The sequence below is a fragment of the Prinia subflava genome, chromosome 10, assembly GCF_021018805.1.
Source record: "Prinia subflava isolate CZ2003 ecotype Zambia chromosome 10, Cam_Psub_1.2, whole genome shotgun sequence".
Lineage (NCBI taxonomy): Eukaryota > Metazoa > Chordata > Aves > Passeriformes > Cisticolidae > Prinia > Prinia subflava.
In genome coordinates this window covers 28,907,616-28,931,993 of record NC_086256.1, presented here as the reverse complement: position 1 = coordinate 28,931,993, position 24,378 = coordinate 28,907,616, and the positions used below count along the sequence as shown (strand labels likewise).

The window sequence follows — 24,378 nt, the reverse complement described above, 5'->3', positions numbered from 1 at the left end:
TATTTTAAAGGCAAAAAACCTAGAGAAAAGAGCTGGCGGGCTGGGGCCAGCCCACCCTGATAGTGCTCAACTTCAGGCGTGAAGATGGGCACGTTTCACACACACAAAGATGCTGCTGACCCCATGCTCTGAGTGATTGCCTTGACCACCTTAATAAAAGCACAGGGCAGTAACACAGCTTTGTACTCCCACAGTGGCTGAGAACCAAAAGACTCTGCAGCTACCGCTCACAAGAAGCAGAGAATATTTCCCTCCTCTTTTGAGGTGAGCAGAAATCTTTGAGATCACACAAATAATCAGTGGCAGAGCTGGAAAGAGGGCTCTGGAATCCCTAAGCACCTGGCATGGCAATGCTATCGTTCTGCCCCCAGCTGAGCAACATTTCATCCCACCTTCCCCTACCGAAAGAAAATTATAACAACAATAACAAATAAAAATGCCATAAACTTAACTGATATTTTATTGAAACTTAACAAACCTGGCCATAAAATTGAGACTGGGAGGGAGGAAATAAAAATAAACAAACAGCCACAAACTCCAGTTCTGAAGAGCGACGGTGTCTTGGAAATCATGAGGAGCGCTGGAAATGTCACTTACAAGATATACACTGCTATTGGCAAGGGGTGTTTTTACAATATATGTGCATATCTAAACGGTAAATATGTCTTGCTGCTGATGTGGATGCAGAGATAAATATGCGCATACCAATGGCCCCGCATGTATGGATGCATTTGGATCAGAGCTGTAATTGCAGAGCCCTCTGCTGCTTCAGCACTCGGCCGTCTGCGCGCCCACCACACCCAAAATCACAGTGGCCAAAGTCTCAGAGACACAGCTGAGAGGGGCTGGTGCCCCCAGCTGGGAGAGGGAGCAGCAGTGTGAAAATTTAGGCTCAGGTATCCTCCACGGAGATAAGATCCAGGAATACAAGTCCTTCCACTAGAGGAGGCCCCATTGTAAATCTAACCTGTCCCTCTGAAATGCTCTTTTTCCTCAATGCACCATTGGCTTTTGGTGGTTGTAATTTGATCTGGGGTTCCTCAGGAATTGAGAGGTTGTGAATGAAGGAAGTTAATTTTCGAGCTTGTGAGCCCAGAAGGAAAGTGCTTTGATCTTGGCATGGAAGCCTCTGGAATTATTGTGGTTAGACAATAAAACCTATCAGAAAACCCATGGCTTGTAGCAGTGTAGGAGTGTTTCATCTTCAGCATCCAGACATCTTTTTAAAGCCAAGACCTGTCCCCACGATTCCTTGGTGTTGAGTTTCTATCAGGGCAGCACCAGCGTCAGAAAGAGTGCTGGAAATGTCTGAGCAAACTCGGGAAGTCAGATCTTGTCCTGGGTGAAAGCCTACATCAAAACAATGCCTTCTAAGAGATTTCTTCCACCCCTAACACCTCTGATGAGCAAAGCCCACCTCAATTTTGCCTCCATTTCAAAAATTTTCACAAACTTGACCACTGGTGTTTCTTGCACCACTTCTCCAGCTCTTCAAAGAGCTTCTTCTCCAGCTTCTCTGATGTCTTCTGTGTTCTGACAGTCTCAACTTCCACCTCCAATTTTCCAGGACCTCTAGTAAGTAGTTTTCTCTAAAGTATCTGACAATTCAAATGGTACCACAAATAAACAAACAGGGTAACGGTGTTCACTGGAGCTGAAATCAAGCCACCCTCATCTGCTGCCTCATCCCACCCACCACCACCAAGAGAGATCCAGAACACTGAACCTCTGAAGTGACTTTGGTCACACCTACAAGATTCCTAGTTGAAGCCAACAGCAACGACCCACATGCATGGAGAGCACAAGATTTATGTCACTTCCTGTGACTTTTTGTGGTGTCTCTACCATGGCCAAAAATGAGGGAAGAATGTGGTGAAGGCCACAAGGTAGGTCCAAAAGCCAGGGATGACCCAGCAGGACATTTGTTCTTTTTCACTTGCCAAACAACAATGAAGACAATGAAGCCATGACCAGAACAGTCTCTGCTGAAGCAGAGTCTTCTCCAGTGGTGTGTTCTGGACACAAATGGAGGAGGGCAGAGAAGCCTGATGAAGTACATTTCCAGGCAGCAGCTTCACAAGAAGATTTTTACAAAACAAAGGGGTGAGCAGGTAAAAAAAAAACCAGCTCAGGACAATTTTGGCTGCTCTGCATTCAAGATTTCACTGGATGCCATCACCTGTGTGTGGCTCTTGAAGACTCTGGTTGGCAAAAGGGTCTGCCCACAGAAAGCAGCTTTCATTTGCCATGTGTTTTTTGTGCTGAGATTGTCCAGGAGATCAAAGTGAGGATGGGGAGCTGTTAGCCCAAACGAGCCAGACCTCTCAGCTGATTTGAACATCTGGCTGATCAAGCCTGACCACGCGTATTCCGGTTGAAAAGGTGTTTGACATTCAGGCCTGGGTGACTGAGGATGGGGGACCCTGCTCTCAACGTGCCAGATGGCCAGACAGATGCAATCCTTGCCCTTGTCAATGTGTGGCCAATCTCTTTGACTGACTGTAGCCATTCACTGATCTCCAGTAACACGGGCATCAATGAGAGAACAGATGGGCCTGCGTAGCCACAGCAGAAATGAATTTAGCTCCTGTCCCAGGTCCTACTGCATCCAGTTCCACCTCCTCTTCCAATATCATGGCCCTCCAGGGACTACACTGCTGGTCATTTCTTTCTCACGACCTGTCCTCTGCTTACTTTCTTTTCACATGCCCTCTAATGTATTTAAACCAGAAAATCCTATCTTTGTTCAGGCTACTTCCTCACCAAAGTCTCAGCCAATGACCTGGGAACAAAAAGAAGTCCATGGTAAAAGGAGCAGCACTGGCCAACTTAGCTCTTCACCTCTTCATTGGCTTCCATGATCCTCCCTGGAGAATTCAGCACATCTGATGGCTCATGGTCCTGGACACAACTGTCCCAATCTTTCTCAGACAGGCATTTCAGACCTAGCATGTAAAGGTGTGCTTCTTGCTGCTAGGACAACTTGAAGCAGGGGAGATCACATGATGTCTTCAGGACGTGTCTTTGTCCCAAAAAGTGACAGTGCAGGGATGCTTGACTGAGCTGTTACACCTGCGTGGTTCAGCTGCGAGGATCTCAACAGTCAGGAGATAAAAGTCTCACCAATTCCAGCTGTCTTCTCAGGACAGGACCTACCAGGACACCCACACCACCTCTGCAAGCTGACCCAGAGCAACTGGGATCTCCCACTGGTGCAGCATTACAGGCAGTGTGTGAGACCTGGGCCAGGTTAGGAACACTTTATTTCTAAGCAGAAGAGGATCTCTGTGGCCTGCAAGCTCCCCTTGCACTGCTTTAGCACCGCTGACACTTCAGGCACGTGAAAAGAGGTCAATGACTCCAGACTGCAGACAAGTGAGCCACAAAGAGGACCCAGGAGCTCAAGTTTTCCCTGTTAATAACAGGACTGTTTGTCCTTTCTTGAAAGTGCAGTGTTATCCAGGGATTATCTCAGCTGTTAAGTGCAGGGCACTGGCCAATTTATCTCTGAAACAACCGTGTTACTGCCTGTGGGGAAAGCGAGGCAACAGCCCTGCTCTGGAGCACTGTTTAACTGGTCAGGCACTGAGGAATGGTTATTCCCCTACGTGCAGCCTAGATCCAAACCCACTCAGGCAATCTGAAGCTGTTCCCTTGCTATCCCAGACCTTTGGATCTGACTCCAGCTGAAGAAAGAGGAAATGAAGGAAAGCTGCATCTCTTTGGTCCAGGGTGAGGTGGGCTGCAGGACAGCAGCGCAGGCAGCAGGGCCTCTCCTCAACACACACAATTCTGCCCTCTCCAGCAGAATTCCCTCCAGCCTTTTCTACAGGGGGTGTTAACATCAGGAGAGCCCACCTGACCAGGTATTTTGTGTGAGCCCTTTGGAAAGAATGACGTTTTTGAAAATGCAGTTAAATCTTCATCAACTGAGAGAACGGGAAGGCAACAAAAATCCCCAAACCAGAAAGACTCAAAGAGAACTCCAGCAAACTGTCTTTGCAGAGCTCTGCTGCATCCACCTAAGCCCTCAGAGCACCTGAGCCACAGCAGACAGCCCTGGGCCAGGAGGAGGTGGGAGAGACTGTCCCAGCCAGAGACCCACGTCCCTGCTTCCTCCCTTTGTCTGAGCCCTGGCTCTCCACCTTCCACCCAAATCCTCCAGAGCCAGGGGTGTTTCTGGAGCGTGATTCCTCTGATACCTACAGAGGCAGGGTTGTGCTCCCTACAGAAGCATGCCCTGATGGCAGACAGCATCTGCACAGTCTGTGTAACATCCTGCTGCCCACCATCCCCTTTGCTCCCCTCCTGCCTCTCTGATAACACCAAGCATCACATCCCCAGGGAAGGGCACTGTGAGCAGACACTCTGCTCAAAGGCTCCCACTCTCCCTCCCACCCCTAAAAAGGAAACAGGCACACAGATATTTGCATGGATTACAAAGTACATGGCACCCATGAGGTTATTTTTTTTTCCCCTCCTTGTAAACAAATCCCAATTTTCCATTGCTCTTGGATCCACAGCCCCTGAGCATTTTTGGGTTGGCCAACCTTGCAGCAGGCACCAGGCATGAACTGAGCATCGTTCTCTAGCAGAGGAGTTGAAATCTGAAATCTGGGCAAAGTGCTCTGTGCCTTTGACTCTCAAAGCAAACAAATGGAAACCACAGCAAATGGGAAGGAAAGGGGGAAAGGGAAGGGAAGGGAACGACCCATGAATTTCTCTGGATTGCACTGACACAAAGGGAAAATAAAATTCACACAGAGCACACTCTTGCAGGTGATCCAGACACTGTCATGTAAGCAATCAAAGAGATAACCACAACAGAAAGAAAATCAAAGGATAAAAATTTACCCAAAACAACCCTCAGGATGGCATGAGCTAGGACATCTCAGAAATGCTGGGGTTTATCCATTAGGATCACTCATGCTTTCAGCCCCAGTGAAATAAAATCATTATGCAATAACTTTTCTATTACTTTTTTTTTCTTCCCACAAAGTGCAAGCAATCCCACCAACAGTTTGGGGACCACTTTTCTGGTTCTGTGTTTACCATCCATGCATATAAGCCCCACCATAGCACCACCAGTCACAAGGTCAGATCACATCCTTTTTTCCAACAAAAATCAGAACAGGGAAGAGAAAGAAGGAAACGAAGGAGAAAATAGGGAGAAAAAAGCAAAGAAAGTACCACCCCCCAATAAACACACCAAACCAAACCCATTTCCCTTTTTCGTTTTTTTTTTTAAGACCACGAAAGTGAGCAAACCAGACCCAGAGAATAAAAGCCGAAATAACCAAAAGGAGAAAACAAGAGATTAGAGGGAGAAGGTGAACGAACAAAAACCAGAACACTAACAACCCAAAACAAAAGAAAAATAAAAACTAACCAGCTGAATTGGGAGTTGAGGGTGAGTTAGCCTGGCTTCCATGGGCTGACACGTTGGTAGCCGTGACAGCCGTTTTGGCAGCATAAATATTGGCTTCCTCTTGGAATTTACCTATGTTCTTCTTGTACCGGATTCTCTTATTTCCAAACCAGTTTGATACCTAGAGCGAGTTCAAGAGAAGACAAGGACGTTAAGGTGTCAGCTCTGCCAAGTGCACCTGGGTGAGGAAGGTGGATTAGGTCAGGTGAAGCAGTGCAGATTCTTTCCCCCCAGTTTCCCTAGCACTTTCAAAGCCCAGGAAAGGGGATGGCAGCCCCTTGGGAGCACTGGGTTTGTCTGGGTTCTGCTGGCTCTGCTATACACAGGAAACACCAGAGCCACCCCACAAAAATCTTAAGATGGATCCAAAACAAACATGACAAAGTCAAATGACCCCAAAGTTGCACAACTTGAGAACAGGTATGTGTCATTGTCATTTGCCTCCTCCTCAGTATCCCTTTGATGGGATAGATGCCCTGATTGCCAGCACAGCTCTGAGAGCTGACTGCAGCCTGGCTGACACAAAACTGCCTCAGTATCACCAAAACTCTCTTTTGATCCATCTGAGGGGAAGGAACAAAGCCAGAAGTGGATGCTCCTCATCTGGCTGAGCTTGGCTTTGCAAGGTTTAGCACGAGCCACTGCATGAACCAGGAACTTCAGGGGAAGGATGGAGAAGGAGCACAGGACTTGTCCTAAAACCTAACTTTGGTCCCTAACTTTGGAAAGAAGTGTGTGCCCTGGGAAGGGGGTGGAAGATGTTTCCACTGTGTTTGCCCAGAGACATGCTGCTGATACTCCTGTTCACTCGTGGGCACTGCCTCACACTGAACTATTTCAGAGAAGACATAGGAAAGATTCAACCCTACAGCTTGAGAAGCAGCTCTCAGCTTCCTCTTCATCAGCTCTGAACACAGAGAATCAGAGTAATGTCTTCTTATGTGCAGGTCTCTAAGCAGGAGACAACTTCCTGCCACTACTGACTTTGTCTGAGAGAGCTTATCGGGATAAAGGGAATGGGCAAATGAGGAGAATGCTGCAGCTCTCCAGAAAAGCTCCAACACTCCTAGAAATGCTTGGGGCTGCAACCTTGAGCTAGCAAGACCAAGCCCTTCAGTGAGATTCCAAGGACATTCTACCTTTGCTGGTGAGCAAGTACATCAGTGATCCCTCTCTTCAAAATAAACTGAGCAAGTGCCAAAGACACAGAAGATAATAATGGATGTTCATCCTTTGAAGCCCATGATTTTTTCTTTATCTCAGAGAAATTGCTTGGGCTTGGGTGTTGATAACTGAAACTCGTAAGCTTTTATTCCTGTGCTGCTTTCTACCAGCAGTGCTATTGGAGTATTCAGCAGCTTCCACACTGAAGTGGCCTCATCCACCAATTTAATGGCTACTGAGCTACAGATATCCAACCCTGCAGAGCAGGAAAGAGGAAATACAGCCTGCAGAGACTTAAATCAGCATCCAGCCCAGATCTGGGAGCAAACTCTTTGATGGCACCACCAGGAGCTAGTACTGTTGGCAAGGAGCTCCATTCCACCTCCTGGTCCAGCTTTCTCACTAGTGACAATGAGCTCCTTCATGACCTTTCCACATGGACATCTCCTCATGACTGCTCTCTGGCTGCAGATCCAGGGTGAACTCTGAGCACCACAGGGCAGGAGGTTGGAATATCCAGGCACCACAACCTATCTGCATTTTAAAATCTGTGAAGCACCTGCCTAATCTGGTTAGACTGAATTCAAATCATCTCTGCTCAGGACTTGCACACATTCATGGGACCTGTGTTCCCACTTAGTCTCAGACCTGGATGTTGTTTGTTTCTGCCTTGTTTGGATGAGGAAGGGAGGCAGATCCTGGAGACAGGCACAAAGCAGCCTCGATACAGCACGCTCAGAAACACCTCCTAAGCGCAGCATTCCTCCTGGGCATTTTGTCTTTGCAAAGGAGAAGTTGTAAGTGTGAACAGATGAATTAGAAGTGAGAGGGGAAGCATTGGGACAGCTGGAGCTTTACTTAAGCCAATATGTGCTGTCTCCTGTAGGTAACTCTGGGAAGAAGCAGGGTTTGGGTCTTGCAGCCCAGGGGAGGCAGTTGGAGTCACTCAGCAGGCACTCAGCACGGTGATGACACCTACCCCTGGATGCTGCTGCTCCTGCTGAAGGCAGACACGCTCCCACAAGGACACCAGATGCTACTGCTGTCTGCAGTTTACTCAAGTGACGAGCAGGCACGTGCCTGGGGCTGGGAAGCAGCCCAAGACAGGGAATGCCATGGGAGCCTGGAGGGGCTGCTAAGCTCACGTGAGGACAAGCCTACCACAGGCCACAAAGACTGGCTCTCAATCACACAGCTTGCTCCAAAAAGAGAGGAAATAAAGAAGGGCAGGCCTGAGCAATGTATGGCTGAACATTTCAAGGGCTGACTGTGCTCGTCACAAATCACAGCAGCTCCCAGGTCAAAGCTGCAGACTCCATGAACTATGTGGCTTCCTTGAACATATGGAAATAATTCATTTTGTCTTTACTAACCACCATGTTCTGAGGGATGTGCAAGTCAGGGAGATGTCATGTTCTGCAGCACAAGGGTAATGACTGAGAGAAATGACCCTGAAATCCCACCCTCACTGAGCACAAACTGTAACAGTTACTCCCAGATCCTTCCCACCAGGACTTGCCCATTCTATCTCATCGAGCAAAACCTGCACAGCTCTTCCTACTGCTTTTAATCCCTTGAACAAAGGACCTTCAGATCAAACAAGCTCTTCTTGCAGGCCAGGCCAGCACTAACTCCTTGAGGAGACTTTGCCCCTCTGAGTGCTGCCACATCATTTCTGTGTTGCCAGCACCTTGGCTGCACACACTGCTCCATGGAGCCTTCATACTCTCCTAAATCTGCTTTGACTTCCCATTTCCATCCATGGCTTCAATCTGCAAGTGCCATCTGCACTCCCACCCACTCTCACTAACTTGCAATAAACTGATTTAATAATTAAATGCTGAACAGTGGATGTGGCTGACTGGTCTGAGGTCTGGAACACCCTTCCCCATGCTGAGGTCTCTCACTAGTCCGGGCTTTGAGCTCTCTCACCTGTGAGACTGTGATGCCACATTTCTTGGCTAGCTCTTCTTTGGCTTCCTCACTGGGGTAAGGGTTGCTGAGATGGGAATAGAAATACTCATTCAGGATTTCCGTGGCTTGCTTGTTGAAGTTTCGTCTCTTCCGCCTTCACATGAAGAAAGAATGGGAAATAGAAGGAAAAGAAAAAGGAATGAACACCAGGGATCCAAAAATAGAATGCAATTTTAGATATTCTTGACTTTCCCATGTTCTTCCCTCCCCCTCTGCTTCTCTGAGCTTGGAGTGCAAGGCTCATGGCCAGGAAGCTTCTTATCTGCCCCTAGCTGGTGACTGCTCTCTCAGCACCTTTCAAAGCAAGCAAATCCCCATCTCAAATACATCACTGTGTCCTCCAGCTCACAGCTGAGTCTGAAAACTGGCTCCTCCACCTGGGAAGGTGACTCCTGACACCTGGCTGTCGTGACCAGAGACATCAGCGCTGCTCTGCAAAGCTCTGTGCTGAGGAGGCAGAGCTGCATATATCCTTGGGGAAGTCTGTTCCATTCACACCTAGGCATTATTACCTGTCTGCCATCTCCTTCCCTGTACCCCTGGTGGAGCTGCCTCTCCTCCCATCACAAGCTACAGCCCAAGTCGCAGTCTGCACCTAACCAGCTTGGGAAATGAAGTAATTTTACAGCAATTTGAAAATCTGGGACAATAAAAACAGTGGGAAAGGAATGGGAATCTAGAATGGCCTGGAGGATAAACTTTCATCCCTAACCGGAGTGCACGTTTTCACCACAGAGGCTTGTTGCAATATGCCACAGGATTTCCTTCTGCCACAGCCAAACCAGGATGTGCAATTCTGAGGGTGCAGCTGGGAGCCTCACCGATGGATGGTTTCAATTGCAGTCCCCTCCCCTGCTGTGCCACAGACAACTAAGGGATAAAGAAGGCAAAAACCCCCTGTGGCTCAAGACAGGGCCCTGCAGCTGGCCCTGAGCTCACTCCAGCACCAACAAAGCCGCCCAGCACAGCTCCCAGACCCGAGGGACACCGCAGCATTTGGGGGGGCAGCTCACCGAGCGTCCAGAAACCGCGAGCGCAGGATCATGACGGCTTCACAGGTGCTCTGCTTCAGCTGCATCTGGATGGAGCTGAACTTGCGGTGGATGATGCTCACCATCCGCTCGATCTCCTTGGGCGAGATGGGCCGGGTCCGGCTCTGCTCGCGCAGCAGGTTCATCACGTGGGTGGTGAACTCGTTGCACGCCTGGGATGGCAGGAAAAGCAAAAGAAACCCCGGGATGGGAAGGTCATTCGGTGGTGTCAGGGACGGGACAGAGGCAGCGTGGCTAGGGAAGGATGCGAGTGCAGGCCTCCCTGCCTGGGGCTGTTCAGAGCAAGAATGTGCTGGTGCTCAGGGGATCACACCTCAAGATTTTAGCTTTTATGTTTTTCAGATCCTGTACTGCATTAGTGTGTAATTCTGAACTCCATATAGAACACTGATTACCTCTCTTCACATTTTGGTCACACAAAACAATCCTTCTAGGCCTGAGATCCAAGGATATCCTCTACCTCAGACCCCAGAAAGTATAAACAAAAGTGAATTGGGGAGGTAGCAAACTGGGGGTATATGACCTCATTACCTGAAGCTGTAATTGGAGAATTAACCCCTGATATGCAAATAGACCAAACTTGTATCAGTCTGAAAAACTCCTGACCATCCAACATCTTGGGTCTAGCCCCTTGGGGAGGCTTCATCTGCCTTTAATGTATCTGATGGCCTTATATGAAATACATCCACTTTTAACCTTTTAACTTTGTCTGGCCTCTGTTTCTAGCTAAGCCCAAAATAGGCATCACGGAGAGAGAAATTTCCCTGGTCTGCCAAGCACAGGGCGTGAGAGACTCCCAGCAAACATGCTGGGAAGGACAGGAGCCGATTTCTTTGCTCTCTTGGGGGGATCACAGTTGGAGTTGGGGCAGATGAAGCCTTTGGATTGATGTAAAGCATGAAGAAGTCCCAGCCTTTGTTTTCCTGGTTGTGACTGGAGGAACTTTAGATTTATCTGAGAACCATGAACCTTTTGCCCCACTGCCCCTCCTCCTGCAGCCCCACCACATGTCCTGCAGAGCCCCTTGTGCTTCACAGGAGCAGCTCCCAGAGAGCCCTGGCCTTGCTCCGTGCTCTTGGCACATCAGGTAAGAAGTAAATAAGGGTAATAATTGAAGCCTGAGTGAGGCAGGAGCCCTGACAAATAAGGGCAAGCAGGTAACAATCCCAATTAGTTTGCTGCTGGCACAGCACTGTCTGGCTGCTCCTGCTGTCCCCATGCTGTGCCGTGAGGACAGGGCAGTGAGAGGAGCCAGGGGACAAGGGAGGGATTTTGAGGTCAGATCAAGGCCACTTCACTTCCCTCTCCTTCATCCCCACGAGCACCTCACTGGCATGATGGGATCCTCTGATTCCCAGAACCAAATCCCAAAAACCAGGGGCAGCACTTGGACAGTGATGGCTGGAGAAGCCTTTGGTGCTCCTGGGATGTGGGTGGCTGCTCTGGGGACAGTGTCTGCAGCTCCCATCCCATGATGGGGAAAAAGGGGCCGGCAGGGGAAAGAAACACTGAACTGTGGACTGGTGACATGGGCTGTGTCTTAACCCACCCTCCCAAGCTGAATTCCCACCATGGCTCAGACCCAACCAGGAGACATCCCAAGGCCAGCAGAGCCCCTCCACCTGCCCATCCCGGGCTCCAGCTGCTGAATCCCATCTCCCAGGCCAGTGCTGGCTACCACAGCTCTCAGCTGGGCATCTCACTGCTCCCAGACACCCCAGCAACTTCAGATCTTGGCATGAAATAAGGAGCAAAATCACCACTGAGTGCCGTGCTGACCCAGCAGCAGCCAGAATGAGAAGCCAGGGGCTGAGCTCCCAACAGCTGGACTCCAGAGAGTGGGAAGGAGGTGGAAAATCCCCGAGCCCTGATGTGCAGGACTGTGGGTGATGGTACCAGAGAGGGAGACCAGCACAGCCACTTGCAAAACCACTCAGTGGCAAAACCAAACCCTGTCAGTGGGTTGTGAGAAGGAAAGATGTGGCCCATCCCACCCTCTGGGCCTGGCTAAAGGCTTCTCTCACCTGGGTGTCTTTGAGGAGCAAAGCGAAGCAAAAACAGAATCAGAACATCAAACAAACAAAACTCCTGCCCAAGGGGAGGAAGAAGCAGGAGGTCCTTCCCTGAAGCCTGTCCGTTTTTGCCAAGGACTCCTTGGACTTGGGCAGCAGAGGACATGAGGTCTCCCTACCCCCTTCAGGCAGAAACATGATCCCTGACGTGCTCTCCACCCCACCCATGCAGGATGGCTGAGGCTCCTCCCTGTCTCTGTGCCTCAAGGAGTGACAGCAAGGGCTGAGGAGAGCCACCACAGGCCATCCTTCCAACCCGCCCTCAGCCTGCTCCCTGCCTGCCCCAAGGCTCTGCCAAAACGCCTCCCATGCCATGACTGTGCTTGGCTGCTCCATTACCAGAGCCCTGCCTGGCCACCCTGACTGCAGCTCCAACCCTGGGGCACCCTGCCCTCAGCTTGGCCAACGTGGCCATGGGGGTGAGACATCCCCCAGCCCCACCACACATCCACACATCCAGTTAGCCAGGTAAAATGGAGGCTTTCACTGGCTCTGAAGAAAGATCTGAAAGCCCATCTGGCCCCTGGCAGGGGAGCTTGTCCTGCACCCAAAGAGGTGACGCCTTCCTGCCCACATCCATAAACCATAACCTTGGGGTAGAAACACAGGTGCAAGGTGCACAGCAGCCAAGAGAGGTCTGTAAAACATCTGGAAGCACTGGAAAGGTTTTGAGCACTGGCCTGCAAAGCTCTTCATGAAATTGTCAGTGTTACCAATAGCTTTATTCATGACCCAAGTAGTTTTCCTCTTTTAAGAGTAATTTACTACAAGAAAAAAGATTGTTTTTCCCTGGAAAAAGAGCTTTTCAAGCAGAAAATATATCCAAGGAAGATACTGATTCAAGCCTTTCTTGGACAGTTGTCATCACTGAGGCCAGCATGTTAGAGAGGCCTTTTCCTCCATAGGGCCAGTTCTGGGTAAGATATCAGAGGAGGAGTGAAAAGTGAAAATCCAAGGGGCAACCCCTGCCAAGACTATTGTCACACCGCATCCCAGCATGAAACCCCAACCCTCCCAACCCTAAAAAAGGCACGTTCTCACTCCAGTACCCAGTGCCCACACGTATTTGCCCACACTCTCCCAACAACAGATGTCAGTAGTGATCCAGGCTGTGCAGACCCCGGCACCGCGCGGCCGCTCTCCGGCTCTGCCCCGCCAGCCCACCAGCACCGCCGTGAAGGAGCCTGTTACCTGCTCGTACTTCTCCAGCTCCGTGTGGTAGATCTGCCGGATCTGGGAGAGTTTGGCTCTGTAGTCAGAGTGCTCCACCGAGTTGTCGGAGCCGGCTCCCCCGGAGGCGGCGGCGGCGGCGGCAGCGGCGGCGGAGCCCCCTCCTTTCTCGGGGCCCGCCACCCCCTCGGCCAGGAGCATGTTGTCTAACCTCATCAGCTGCGGGTCCGTGGGCTCCTCCTCCTGCGCCCCCCGGATGCTCAGCACTGCAGGAGACACAACGGGGACAGGAAAGCTTGAGTCACACCTGGGGCTTAACTCAGGGAAGCTCATCCCAAGTTGGGCTGACCCCGGCAGCAGCGGTTTTCTTCCTTCCCAACAGGTTCCCTGACAGGCATCCTGATGCTCCAAGCACTCATCACCAAGCTTGGCTTCACTCATCACTTCTTGGCTTCCAGGGGCTCTCCAGCTCCCTGCTCCTCTCCCTACCCCTTCCCCTCCTTCCCTCAGGACAGAAGTAGGGCAGAAGTGGCAGCGAGCTCACCACAGAGCTAACCCAGAAAGCCACACTTTCTGCTCAAACAAGCAAAACTCCTAGCAACAGCAACCAAAAAAAACCAATAAATGTACCCCTGCTTGCTGCCAGAGGCGATAGGGACCATATCCCGACTCGGGCATGAGATGGGAAGTTGGGAGTCTCTAGCCCTGATCTGATCTTGCTCAGGGGTCTTCTCATGTCACCCAACATGTCATTTACATCAACCCCAGATGGCACAGAAAGACGCACAGAGCCCAGGGCAACCCTGCCTTGGTTTCCACATCTTGCAATACGGACTGTGGAGAGGGCTTGAAGTCCATGCTTTTAGCCAAGCACTGGGAACACATGCAAAAAAAATGTATGAAATAAATTTTATTCTTGGAAAAATGCCTTCCCTTTAAGAATCCAGTTGTTCCACTGATGTCTAAACCACACTGAGAAAAGGAGCAACAATGAATTAATCCTCCCAGAGTGACTTTTCAAAAAGAGAATCTTCCTCCCATCTTTGTGCTCCCTGCCTAAATTACTGCTCCAAGTAAAAGTTCTCCCCTTCTGTGAGGGTTTTCCTGGAAAAACAACACAGGAGCATCCCAACAGTTTGGGATGTCCCATGTCTGAAAAACAGAGGTGCCCTCTGTGCTCCCCTCCATGGTCTATGTTCAACCACGGAATGGTAACGTGAGATTTCCACTGGCACAGCCGCATAGTAAGTGACATAAATAAAATGAATCCTTGATGAGCGAATAAAAAAAGGCATTTCCTAAGGGAAAACAGTCGTATTTCCCCATCTCTTCTGGCACAGGGGCTCTGATCACACACACCACCCCATGGGCACACACTCTTTGCACATACAGAGCTGAGAAATGTTGTGTGGGTTTTGATAAAGCCGTGCCCGCTGACACCTGAGAGGAATTTGACCCCCTCCCAATTCATGTCACAAACAAGAGCAAGTGATTATTCCTGTCATTAAAAAAAAAAAGAAAAAAAAAAGTAGTGGTAGATCTGTTAGCAACAAGAAATAAAATCAGAGCAGCTAAAAAAACCCAGCAACCACCGGGTATGGTCTTCCCCACTCTGCAATAAGTTAAAGATACAGCTATTATCAGTGTAAAATTGAAGTAAAAGACCCTGTTGAGAGGTTTGGTTAAGACTAAAAAGAGCTTTTTTAAAAAGCCTCAAAGCCTACTGAAATTACTATTTTCAGGACATTTCACTCATTCATTTAATTTTATTCATACATTTGGATCAGTTATTCATTCATGCATTTTTTGTGATTAAAATATGCTCTGTCAACAAAGGTGGGAAGGTGGGCAGAAAAAACCCCAAGAACAGTAAAACTGGAAATAATAATAAAGAATTCCACGCTAGGGAGGATCATTTCTATATGGAGGAATAAGGGCAGAGTGCCAAATTTGAAGCTGAGCCCTCAGGAGACAGGACCTGCATCTCCCCCCACCACGGGAGGCTTCCCATGGCACCCAGCCATGATAAATAGATCCAAGGGGAGAGGACAGATTTCATCAAGAAAATGGTTTGGGGTCTATGGTCCATAAACTGAAATATGAGGCAAAAGTAGCCAAATCCCGTAAAAAGAGAAGATGAAAGTTGACAGGATGCAGCAGGGAGAGAGACTTGCCACGAAAATAAAGAGAACAAATTCCTATTCTTCCAGGACAAAAAAATATATAAAAATCAGTCAATTAAAGCACATCAAAAGCCCAAATAAAAAAAGGAAAGCAACACAGGTTAAAAATAAAAAAAAAAAATCAAAAAACACCTCAAATAAACAAATCAAAAGCGGAGTTGCCAAAACAGGCGCATCTGGATTTCAAAAGGGAAATATTTTTAGATTAAAAATCTCAGGATTCATTGACCTGACAGGTAGGCACGAGTGATTAATTAGTTTATGTTTAGAGAGCTGCTTCCTGATGAAAAGTGCTGTGCATTCCTGGGAGCTTTATTCCTGTGCCACATGCACAGACCAGCGCCCGATGGAGGAGATGTGTCCCCCACAGCAGAGACCTGAACCCAGCCTGGGCTTGGCTGCTTGCTCAGAATAAAGCCTGGGAGTAAATAAATGGAAAGGCCGATGCGTCTAAGCAGGACTGATGCTGCTTATTTATCCCTGAAAGGCTGTGCTCAGCCGAGGAGAAGATAAAATGATTATTTAAAAGCTCCTTTTTTATCTTCCCAGTGCTGGACCCATCTCCTGCCAGGATGCCTGGGATGTTGGGCTCCTTGGCAGCTCCCAGCCTCCAGACTGCCCCCTGTGATGGGATGAGGCTCTGCTGGCTGCGGGGTTTGGGATGGCAGCACCCAACCTGGAGTGCCTGGGCAGCTGGTGGCAAAAGAGCCCTGCTCTCCCTCCAAATTAAAACAGAATAAATGAAGCAGAATGACCCTCAGCGGTCCACGGGGCTACAGGCAGGTAGGCATCCAGGCATCCTCAGGACCCCCCATTTGCTGCTCTTGATTAAAGAAAGGGGGAAAAAAGGAAGAATAAAAAGAGAGATAGCGACTGGCAGCTGGGGGGGAGGAAAATTCCTTCAAGACTTTCTGTCCTTGGCTGCTTTCCTGCTGGCTCGGCAGCCTCTGGAGCCGCGGTGCTTGCCACTAGATGGTGCTCAGCCCTCGCCCAGGTTCCCTGCTGATCAAAATGCGTTTGCAGATGTAAATATATACCTATATATATATATATATGTGTGTGTGTGTGTGTGTGTGTGTGTTCTTTATATGGGTGTGATTTAAAAGTAACCCCAAGGCACGTGCCCTGTCCCCACCTGCACTGTCCAGCTGGAGCGTGGCTGTCACAGGGTCACCATCCCTGATGGCAGCAGTGGGAGCACCAGGGCACCATGGAGCCACCAGCCTGCAGCCAGGCATGGTCACCTCCAGGGTCACAGAGAGCCATGGAGCCACCAGCCTGCAGCCAGGCATGGTCACCTCCAGGGTCACAGAGAGCCATGGAGCCACCAGCCTGCAGCCTGGCATGGTCACCTCCAGGGTCACAGAGAGCCATGGAGCCACCAGCCTGCAGCCTGGCATGGTCACCTCCAGGGTCACAGAGAGCCACTCCAGCAGCTGGAGAATGGCTCCCAGCTCCCACACTCGCTCCATCTCCCTTCCTGAGGAAGGGGTCACAGCCACAGGGTTCAGAGGACATCGGCACATCCCAGGCCTGGGCTGGCTCCCAGGTGTGGCTGCAGTGCAGGACATGGGAAGGGGTGGCAGGACTGACCTCAGAGAAGCAGGTGAGAAGACAAAGCCAAAAACAGCTCCTTGGCTGCCCTGTGATTCAGGGACACAGGATGGAAAGTGCCTTCAGCCACCAAAGCTTCCAGAAGCTCCAAGATGCTTCCCACAACCATGGCCAAGGAGCACGTGCAAAGCAGCCAGTTCCATGCTCACACGAGATGAGGAGCCAGCACCCCACATGTCCCCACACCTGTGCCTGGTGTCCCCTCAGGTCACACACTCTTGAGGTACAGCCCCATTGGGAGGCACAGGGCAGAAGAAAGAGAGCACTTGCCACACACCTTTGGAACAGACACCACTCTGGGGATGGCCTGGGGCTGTGAAGACACCTGAGAAATCCACAAAGGAAAGTACCAGACTCCTCTGGTACTCCATGCCACCATCTCCAACCTTGTTTACTCCATTTTCCTGGGAGCATTTTTCCAAAGGAATGTGAAAAGCACAGGAGCTAAACACACAGTCATCTCTCTTCTCCAAGGCCATGCCAAAATACTTCCAATCAGCAACTCTGCCTCTTCACCCCCTCCAAACACTCCAAATTAGAGGTGTGCAGGCAACAGAGACAGACTACATCACAAAGGCAATCAAACATGCTGGGGGTGACAGCAGAAGCTAAGCAGGAGACTGTGGCTTAGCAGAGACAACAGCAGAGGACCTTCCAGCTCCAGCTTTCTTCTAGAAAGGGCAGTTTATCCTATTGTGCTCAGTGTCTTCAGGCTGAGGAGATGTGGGAAGCAGGGCCAGACTCCATGCACCCCCTCCTCCCAAGAGGATACAGGTGGTGAGACATGATGCCAACCCAGGCTGTGATGATAAAGGAATTGGTCTCCCAGAGCTAGCGCGGCTTTTTCTCTGCTGCCTTCAGCAGTCAAAAGCAAGGTCCTGTGGAATTTCTGTGGAATTTCTGTGACTGCCTGGTTAGGATTCCCTCTGATGACACGAGCTGGCAGTTCCTCTGGTGCTGACACCACCAGCAAAGGGCTGGACCCAGAGGCTGGGCACTTAAACAAACCCACCCTACAAAGAAACCTGCTGGGTGGTTTTAATGAGTTCGGGAGGAGCGCTCGCCCTCCCGCCCGAGCTCGGCTGCTTCTGGATGGGTTTTATCACAGTTGTTTCTGCCCATTCCCAACTTGCTGAATTGCCTTTCCAGGGGGACATTTTAAAGGAGAAGGAGATTTCAAGTAAATGATTGCAACTTATCGAAAATAATGTGCTACTTAGCATCGGAGACAAGCATCCTGGCAGGCAGAAATGGGAAGCAGTGCCGGAGCAGATGGGAGTAATTACGTTGTGATTTTCAGAAGGGTTTTCTTTCCTGCCTCCACTGTGCCTGAGATGTACTGGGAGGCGGGAACAACCCACCCAAAAATCGAGTTTTGGGAGAGGCAGACAGACAATTGCTCTTGTCAGGCTGTGAGGGGGCCTTAGGTGTCACTTCCTCGTGGGGAAACCAGAGATGTCCACTGCTGGTGGAGCACTTCTGGCTGCTCTGTCTGTCCTCTCAAGTGGGTGAGATGCCTCCTCCCCCACCAAGGCACTCATCTGCTCCAACAACACCCAACCCTGACACCAAGGTGCAGCCCAAATCCTGTCCTGGAACAGTGGCTGCCTGTGAGGGGGGGTACAGACAAGGAAGACGTGGCAGATTCTCCCTGGGCACCCCAAAACTCCAGCACACGCCCACACAGCAAACAGCCCGGCTTTGAAACACCTGGGACATCAGCTCTCTTCCAGCTTTTTGGGATTTAAACTCAGCCACACTTACTTGGGGAGATCCAGCTTCAGGAGTCACACAAGCTCATTGGAAAATGTTGGCTTTTTTAAACATAATTTTTTACGGCTCTAGGTCTAAACAAAAGCCAGCAAACACAGGGACAACTGTGATGCCAGCAGATGCCTCTCCTAACAAAACCAGTAACTGATCACCTTATTTTAAGGCTATTTCAATATTCCCTGAAGCCTGAGACTACATTTGTGAAGGCTGAGGATCAGAAGACTGAACCTGGGACAAGAATACTCCCACCTGCCTCATGTCTGAGGACAATTACACATGCAGGGACTGCATCTTCCTCATACTCGTAAGGTTTAGTCGCAATCAAGTCAGGAGAGCTGGAGTTTGCTTCCTTGGCTGATCCATGATGCCATAGGCTTGGGTTGCTCTTCCCAAACTTCCTCTGTGCAAAGAGGTCGACAGACTCCATGCAGAACTCCAAAACTCTTGGTTTTTCTCCTATCCAAGTGTATTTGCAGCCTACTTTCTTCTGAAACAGCAAATCCCCCACAGCAAGGAAAATCCAGTCTTGGATGCTACCACAGAATCCTGGGGTGGTTTAAGTTGGAACAGATCTTAAAGATCATCTCATTCCAACCCCCTGCTAGGGGAGGGGCACCTTCCACTACCTCAGGTTGCTCCAAGCCCTGTCCAACCTGTGCCAGGGCCTTACCACCCTCACAGTGCTCTCTTTCAACACAAAGCTGCCTTCAATATCCAATGCTCAGAAGAGACAAGCTCCCAGAGCTTTGTGGAGGTTACTAAAGCATCCCTAGCTGGGTCTTCACACTGCCAGGTCAAAGAAACAACAGAAAACCCTTCTTGGCAAAGCGCAAGTGTCCACCTTAAATGGGAATCACAGTCTTCACAACAAACACTTCAATGTCAAGTAAGCACAGTTGAATATATTCACCATGTTTACGTAAAGCCACTGAGAAAATCAACGTCAAAATGCAATCACCTATTTCCAACATAAATAGAAGCTGGGATTTCTAAATACACAGACACGTTCCGGGGAGCAGGAATTCAGAGAAGCTCATGGAGTTTTTTTTCTTACAATTGACATTAAAGTTCCCCTCCTCACTTCAACCTTTCCAAAACTTACAAATGGATGAACAGATTTTCGCTCAAATTTTCCAAAACAGGCTGCCGTGAGATGAGGCATGGAAAAATTCAGCTGGCAAAATGGCTTTTTGTGCATCTACTTATTTATTTATTTCCCAGCAAAAAGAGGAACTCTGTGAAACCAATGGGCCATTTCTGTCACCATTTTTCATTATCTAAAACCATAAAAATAAACCAAAAATCCCAGCAACAAATCAAGAGAGAGGCTTGTACCCATAAGCACTGCAAAGCTGCCCTGGATCATTGTAAAACCACCTCTTCTCCCAACACAGCAGTGCCCTTCAGGGCTCTTTGGAAACAAAGCAGAGAGATGCTTTCAAATGTGGAGAAATGTTCCTGTAGTCCATAGAACTGTGATAAGGTACTCCTACAGAAACAGGAGCAAGCCACATCAGTTCAGAGTAATGGTCCATGTAATCCTAGAGGTCAGCTCCAGCCAGGGCCAACAAGCCCAAGTGGAGACTGAGACAAGGCCAAAAGCAGAAGCATCAGATGCTTGGGACAGCAGCACTTCCCCCAGATCCCTCCTACCCACCACCAGCTTGGAAACTTGCACCACAACTCAAATTCAGATCAATCAAAAATGCTTCCTGAATCAAAAATGAAATCTCCTCTCACTTCATTTTATCCATTTTCTCTCTGTTGTTTAAATAAAAATTTGGGTCCATTTCAAACCAATTAAACTGCTTTAAAAATGAAACTTTGAAAAATAGTAACTTCCCATCTTTCTGGGGTGGTAGTGTCCAAATTATTTGCTGAATCCAACATAAATTAAAAAAACAAAACCAACCAGGCTGCATTTCCCTCAAAACTTAACTCTGGGGTGTAGGAAACAGGAGAAGGGAATTTATCACATGCCAAAAAGTTTCTCAGCTCCCAGCAGCAGCTCTCCATCACTTCAGGAGGATGCAGCTTGGATGTGCCACGGAAGCTGCAGAAGAGAGACACTTATTTCACAGTGCTGGCAAAGAGTCTGCACCAGTTTTCTCCTAACCCCATCCCAAATGCCAAATGAGTTGCCATAGCGAGCGAGGATATGGCAGCAAAATGATCAAAAGATCTAGAAAACTATTACTAACATATTCTGTGGAAAAAGTATTCCCCCCACCCCAAACTGGACAACGATCTAAAAGCCAAAAAAATAAAGCACAGCGTTGCTGTGATTACTGAAAAGCGGATTCTGTGTGAAATGTGACTCTGTGGGGAAGCTGAATGAACATGGATGAGCTCGTCTTTCCAGTCCTTCCCTGTACCCTGCTCCTGCTCACCAGTTTAGCTCATGGCCAGCAGCTGAGCCTGGTATGGAAACTTCTGACACCAGTCCCACAAGCCCAGTTATTGCTATGGTTGACTGTGGTTCAAATTTCAATATTTTCTGGTTTTCTCCTTGCAGTCCTGATGCCCAAATCCACATTTCCTCGTGGATGCTTTGCTGCAGGCTGGTGGGCTTGGGCAGCAAGACTCCCCAGCTGGAATTTTCAAAGCTGGTATCTGGGGACAGGTAACACCTCCTGCACCACACGCAGATGGCTGAGCAGAGCGTTTAGCAGCAGAAAGCAGGCTGGAGTGCTTCCACACACTAAAGACAAGGCAACCAGAGCCTAACACCCCACCAGGGGACAAACCACCTCCTCCCCTCCCACTCACAGCAGCTTCAAGCCTGCCTCTGCCATGTCCCATAAAGCACAAACCTTCACAACTCCACCTAATTGAGTACATCAGCTTCCCCCAGCAGCATGCTGCAAACAACCCACCAGCTCAGAGCCAAACTCTGGGCTCAGAGGGCTCAACACTCTCTTACTGGCACACTGTCCTTGGAAGAGCACGGATAAATTTTGGCCAGGCACTGGTCCCCTCCCCAGCCCACTGAGCACCTCACAGGCCAGGCTCGGGTCTGAGAAAGCAGGCTGATGCTGGGGAGCGCTGCTGAAGTTGGCTGGAGCAATCCCACACTCTTATCTCACAAAGCAGTTTTCCCTTTCCTAAGCAGGGCAGGATTAGCAGGCTCCAGTCAGAGCCCTGAATCACAATCACTCCCTTATCTGCATGGGCAAACCCAGTCCATCTCAAACTCTCCAGCTGCACTGACCATGCCGTAAGGGAGAGATGGTGCATGGCCACCTTCACCCAGCCTCCTCCACCCCACCACAGCCAGGAACAACTTCCAGCTGCTCAGAGAGCAGTGGTTGGAGTTAAAGGAAAGCAGAGATTCACCAGTGCTCTGCTTCTGGGCAGATTTGGGCAGAAGATGTGACCCGGCTCACTGACCACAGGCTGGCCTGGCTCAGGGGAGCAGCATAAACCATGGAGAAAAGCTTCAGTCCCTTCAAGATAGCCTGTGCCAGGACTTCACCTTTTCCTCGAGGAGTTTGGGAGATGGATCCAAATCCCCACTGCGGCACCATGAGAAGAAATGGTCACTGAGGGACAGAGTAAGCCATTGCCCTCACTGAAGGACACGAGGAGGACCTGGGGAGCCACACCCCAGGCGTGGACTTGGGGCTGCCTAAATCGTGCAGGAACAAATCAGCAAACAAAGGACTGCTCCCAGCTCAGGTCCAGCCATAAACCCCCTCCACTGAATGGAGAGCTGGGCTGCGATCTGCTCGGTGCTTTGCATATGAATTCTCCTCGCTGAAAAGAAATGGGTTCTTTGAATGAGCTGAATCTGTTAATGAGAAGCTGGGGCCTCCAGAGCTCCTCTGAGGACAAGGGTCCCACTTCAACCGCCCCAGGCCAAGCCCTGAAACCTGAGAACAAACAAAGAGAAGTTTTCTCCCAGAAGGAAGCTGCCTTTCCAGCCTGCTCCCCTCTCCAAAGGTCATCTTCCCCGGACACACTGTGCAAAAGGCTGCTCGATGCACACAGTGGCTGGGGCATGAAAGCCCTAAGTGAAAAGACTGGCAGAAGCCCAGGTTGAAAAGCTTCATTTCAGATTCCCTTCTCCTGCCATCCTTCAAGAAAGATGACCCATGAGACTCCATCCAAAGAAAGCTGGCTTGGAGCTCATCAGATGGCAGTGTCCCACTCAAGTCTCAGGTTTGCTAAATACTCTGAAGGTACCTGCTGCCCATTACACTTCCCAGAGTGCTGCCACTCTGCTGCCAAGCTGATGGCCTTGCCATGGGCTGGATTCAGGATTCTGTGCAATATAGAAAAGATCTTCCAGGTCTTGGAGCCAAGCCATTGCATGGCATACACTCTTCCCTCCCTTCCTCTCTCCCAAAGTGGGCAGCACAGAACCACGACAGACATTTATAAAAGCTGGGGATAGACAGGGAACTGCTCCCACTGCAGAGCGCCCTGTGGCCATGTCCTGTCCCTCTGCTGCCAAGGGACCTCCCCACCTCCCACTTACAGGAACGTTTTCTGCCCAGAAACACCTTCCCATTTCCATTTCCAGCAGTAACCTTCTGATGCATCACAGGAGCTGAGTGTGGCCCTTGTCACTGTGGCTCAGCTGGAGACAGACTCATTCCAGGTGCTAGAAGGATGTGGCTGCAGGAGCAGTATATACCTTTTTTTTTTTTTTTTTTTTTTTTTTTTTTTTTTTTTTTTTTGTGAATGAGAACAAGAGAGAAACAAAGGAGAAGGGAGAAGCAGTTATTAAACAAGTATTCTCTACCCAGTGTAAAACCTCAGGGAGAGTTTTTGCAGTAGGAAAGCTACGGCCCTGGCCAAGGGGAGGTGGCAACCATCGCTGAGTACAGAAGTGCTGCCACGGGTCACAGTCTCCTCTGAGGCTCAGCCACGGCCCAGGGTCTCTGCCTTGTGCAGGCTGGATGCTGCTGATCCCTGACAGACAGGGTCTCCTGTTCCAGAAGCACTGGAAACCATCACTCCACACATGCACCTCTTGCCAGCCATGGTAGCAGGCAATTCAAAGCCTTATCCATGAAAAATTTGGAAGTTATACACCTATGAGGATAGGTCAAGTGCAAAGCAAGAGAAGCAACCACAACCAAAGCCATCAGAAATCCCACCCCAACTCCTGTTGCATCCATTTACATGCAACATATTCACCACTGGACAATTTCAGGCCCTCACTTTCAGTGTTACAGATGACACCAAGAGACAGGACCAGACCCAGCCTCCCTGCAGCCTGTACTCGTGTCACCCCGGCTGGTTTTGAAGTACCACAGAACTACATGTTCCTTTTTAACTCCTTGCAGACTTCTCTAACACACAAGGTGGAGTCACCATCCCTGGAGGTATGCAGAAGCCAGGCAGATGTGGCTCTTAGGGGCAGTTTAGTGGTGGAATTGGCAGTGCTGGGTTAACAGATGGACTCGATGATCCTGAAGGTCTTTTCCAGCCTCAATGATTCTACGATCCTGGGTCTTTCTCTCCATGCCCTACACAGATCCCACCAAAACCCATCTGAATTCTCCTTTTCCATTTACTTGGTTTCCAAGCTTGTCTCACCCACACCACCACAGAGAGGCGAGGTTTGCCCAAACCCAGACACCCCACCAAGCTCCTGTGGATAAGGTGGAGTGTCCAGGCTGTACTGAACGCCGCTCTGCAGTGATGGCAGCAGACAAAGGAGCACATTTTGTGCACGATGCTCAGTCCCTCGCGCCATGGCGCTGACCTGCTGAGCCTGGCGTCAGACCCGGCCTCGGGCGTGCCAGACAAAGCCCGACTCTTTGAGAGGCAACAGCCGGCCAGCAGCGTTTTAAGGCCAGAAACCAGCTCTGAACGTTCAGTTCCTTCTTTAAATAGAGGCCCCTTCTGTAAATGATCTGTTTGGACAGGAGGGAGAGTGCTGCAAGTCCAAGCGCTTGTGAAATAGGATCGGCTGCCTTTGCTCCCGCTCCATTCAA

The 24,378-nt window shown here is 49.7% G+C and overlaps 1 protein-coding gene across 2 annotated transcripts in view; it reads right to left on the bottom strand.

Moving 5' to 3' along the window:
- PBX1 (PBX homeobox 1) overlaps nt 1-24,378 on the bottom strand; it is a 125,889-nt gene that overhangs the window by 12,478 nt on the left and 89,033 nt on the right. For both annotated transcript variants that reach the window (XM_063406633.1, XM_063406634.1), the window contains exons 3-6: nt 12,882-13,126; nt 9,580-9,770; nt 8,525-8,660; nt 5,390-5,549 (exon numbers count right to left, since the gene is read on the bottom strand). In XM_063406633.1, the coding sequence (XP_063262703.1) occupies nt 5,390-5,549; nt 8,525-8,660; nt 9,580-9,770; nt 12,882-13,126 (732 nt within the window). The remainder of the gene's footprint in view (nt 1-5,389; nt 5,550-8,524; nt 8,661-9,579; nt 9,771-12,881; nt 13,127-24,378) is intronic.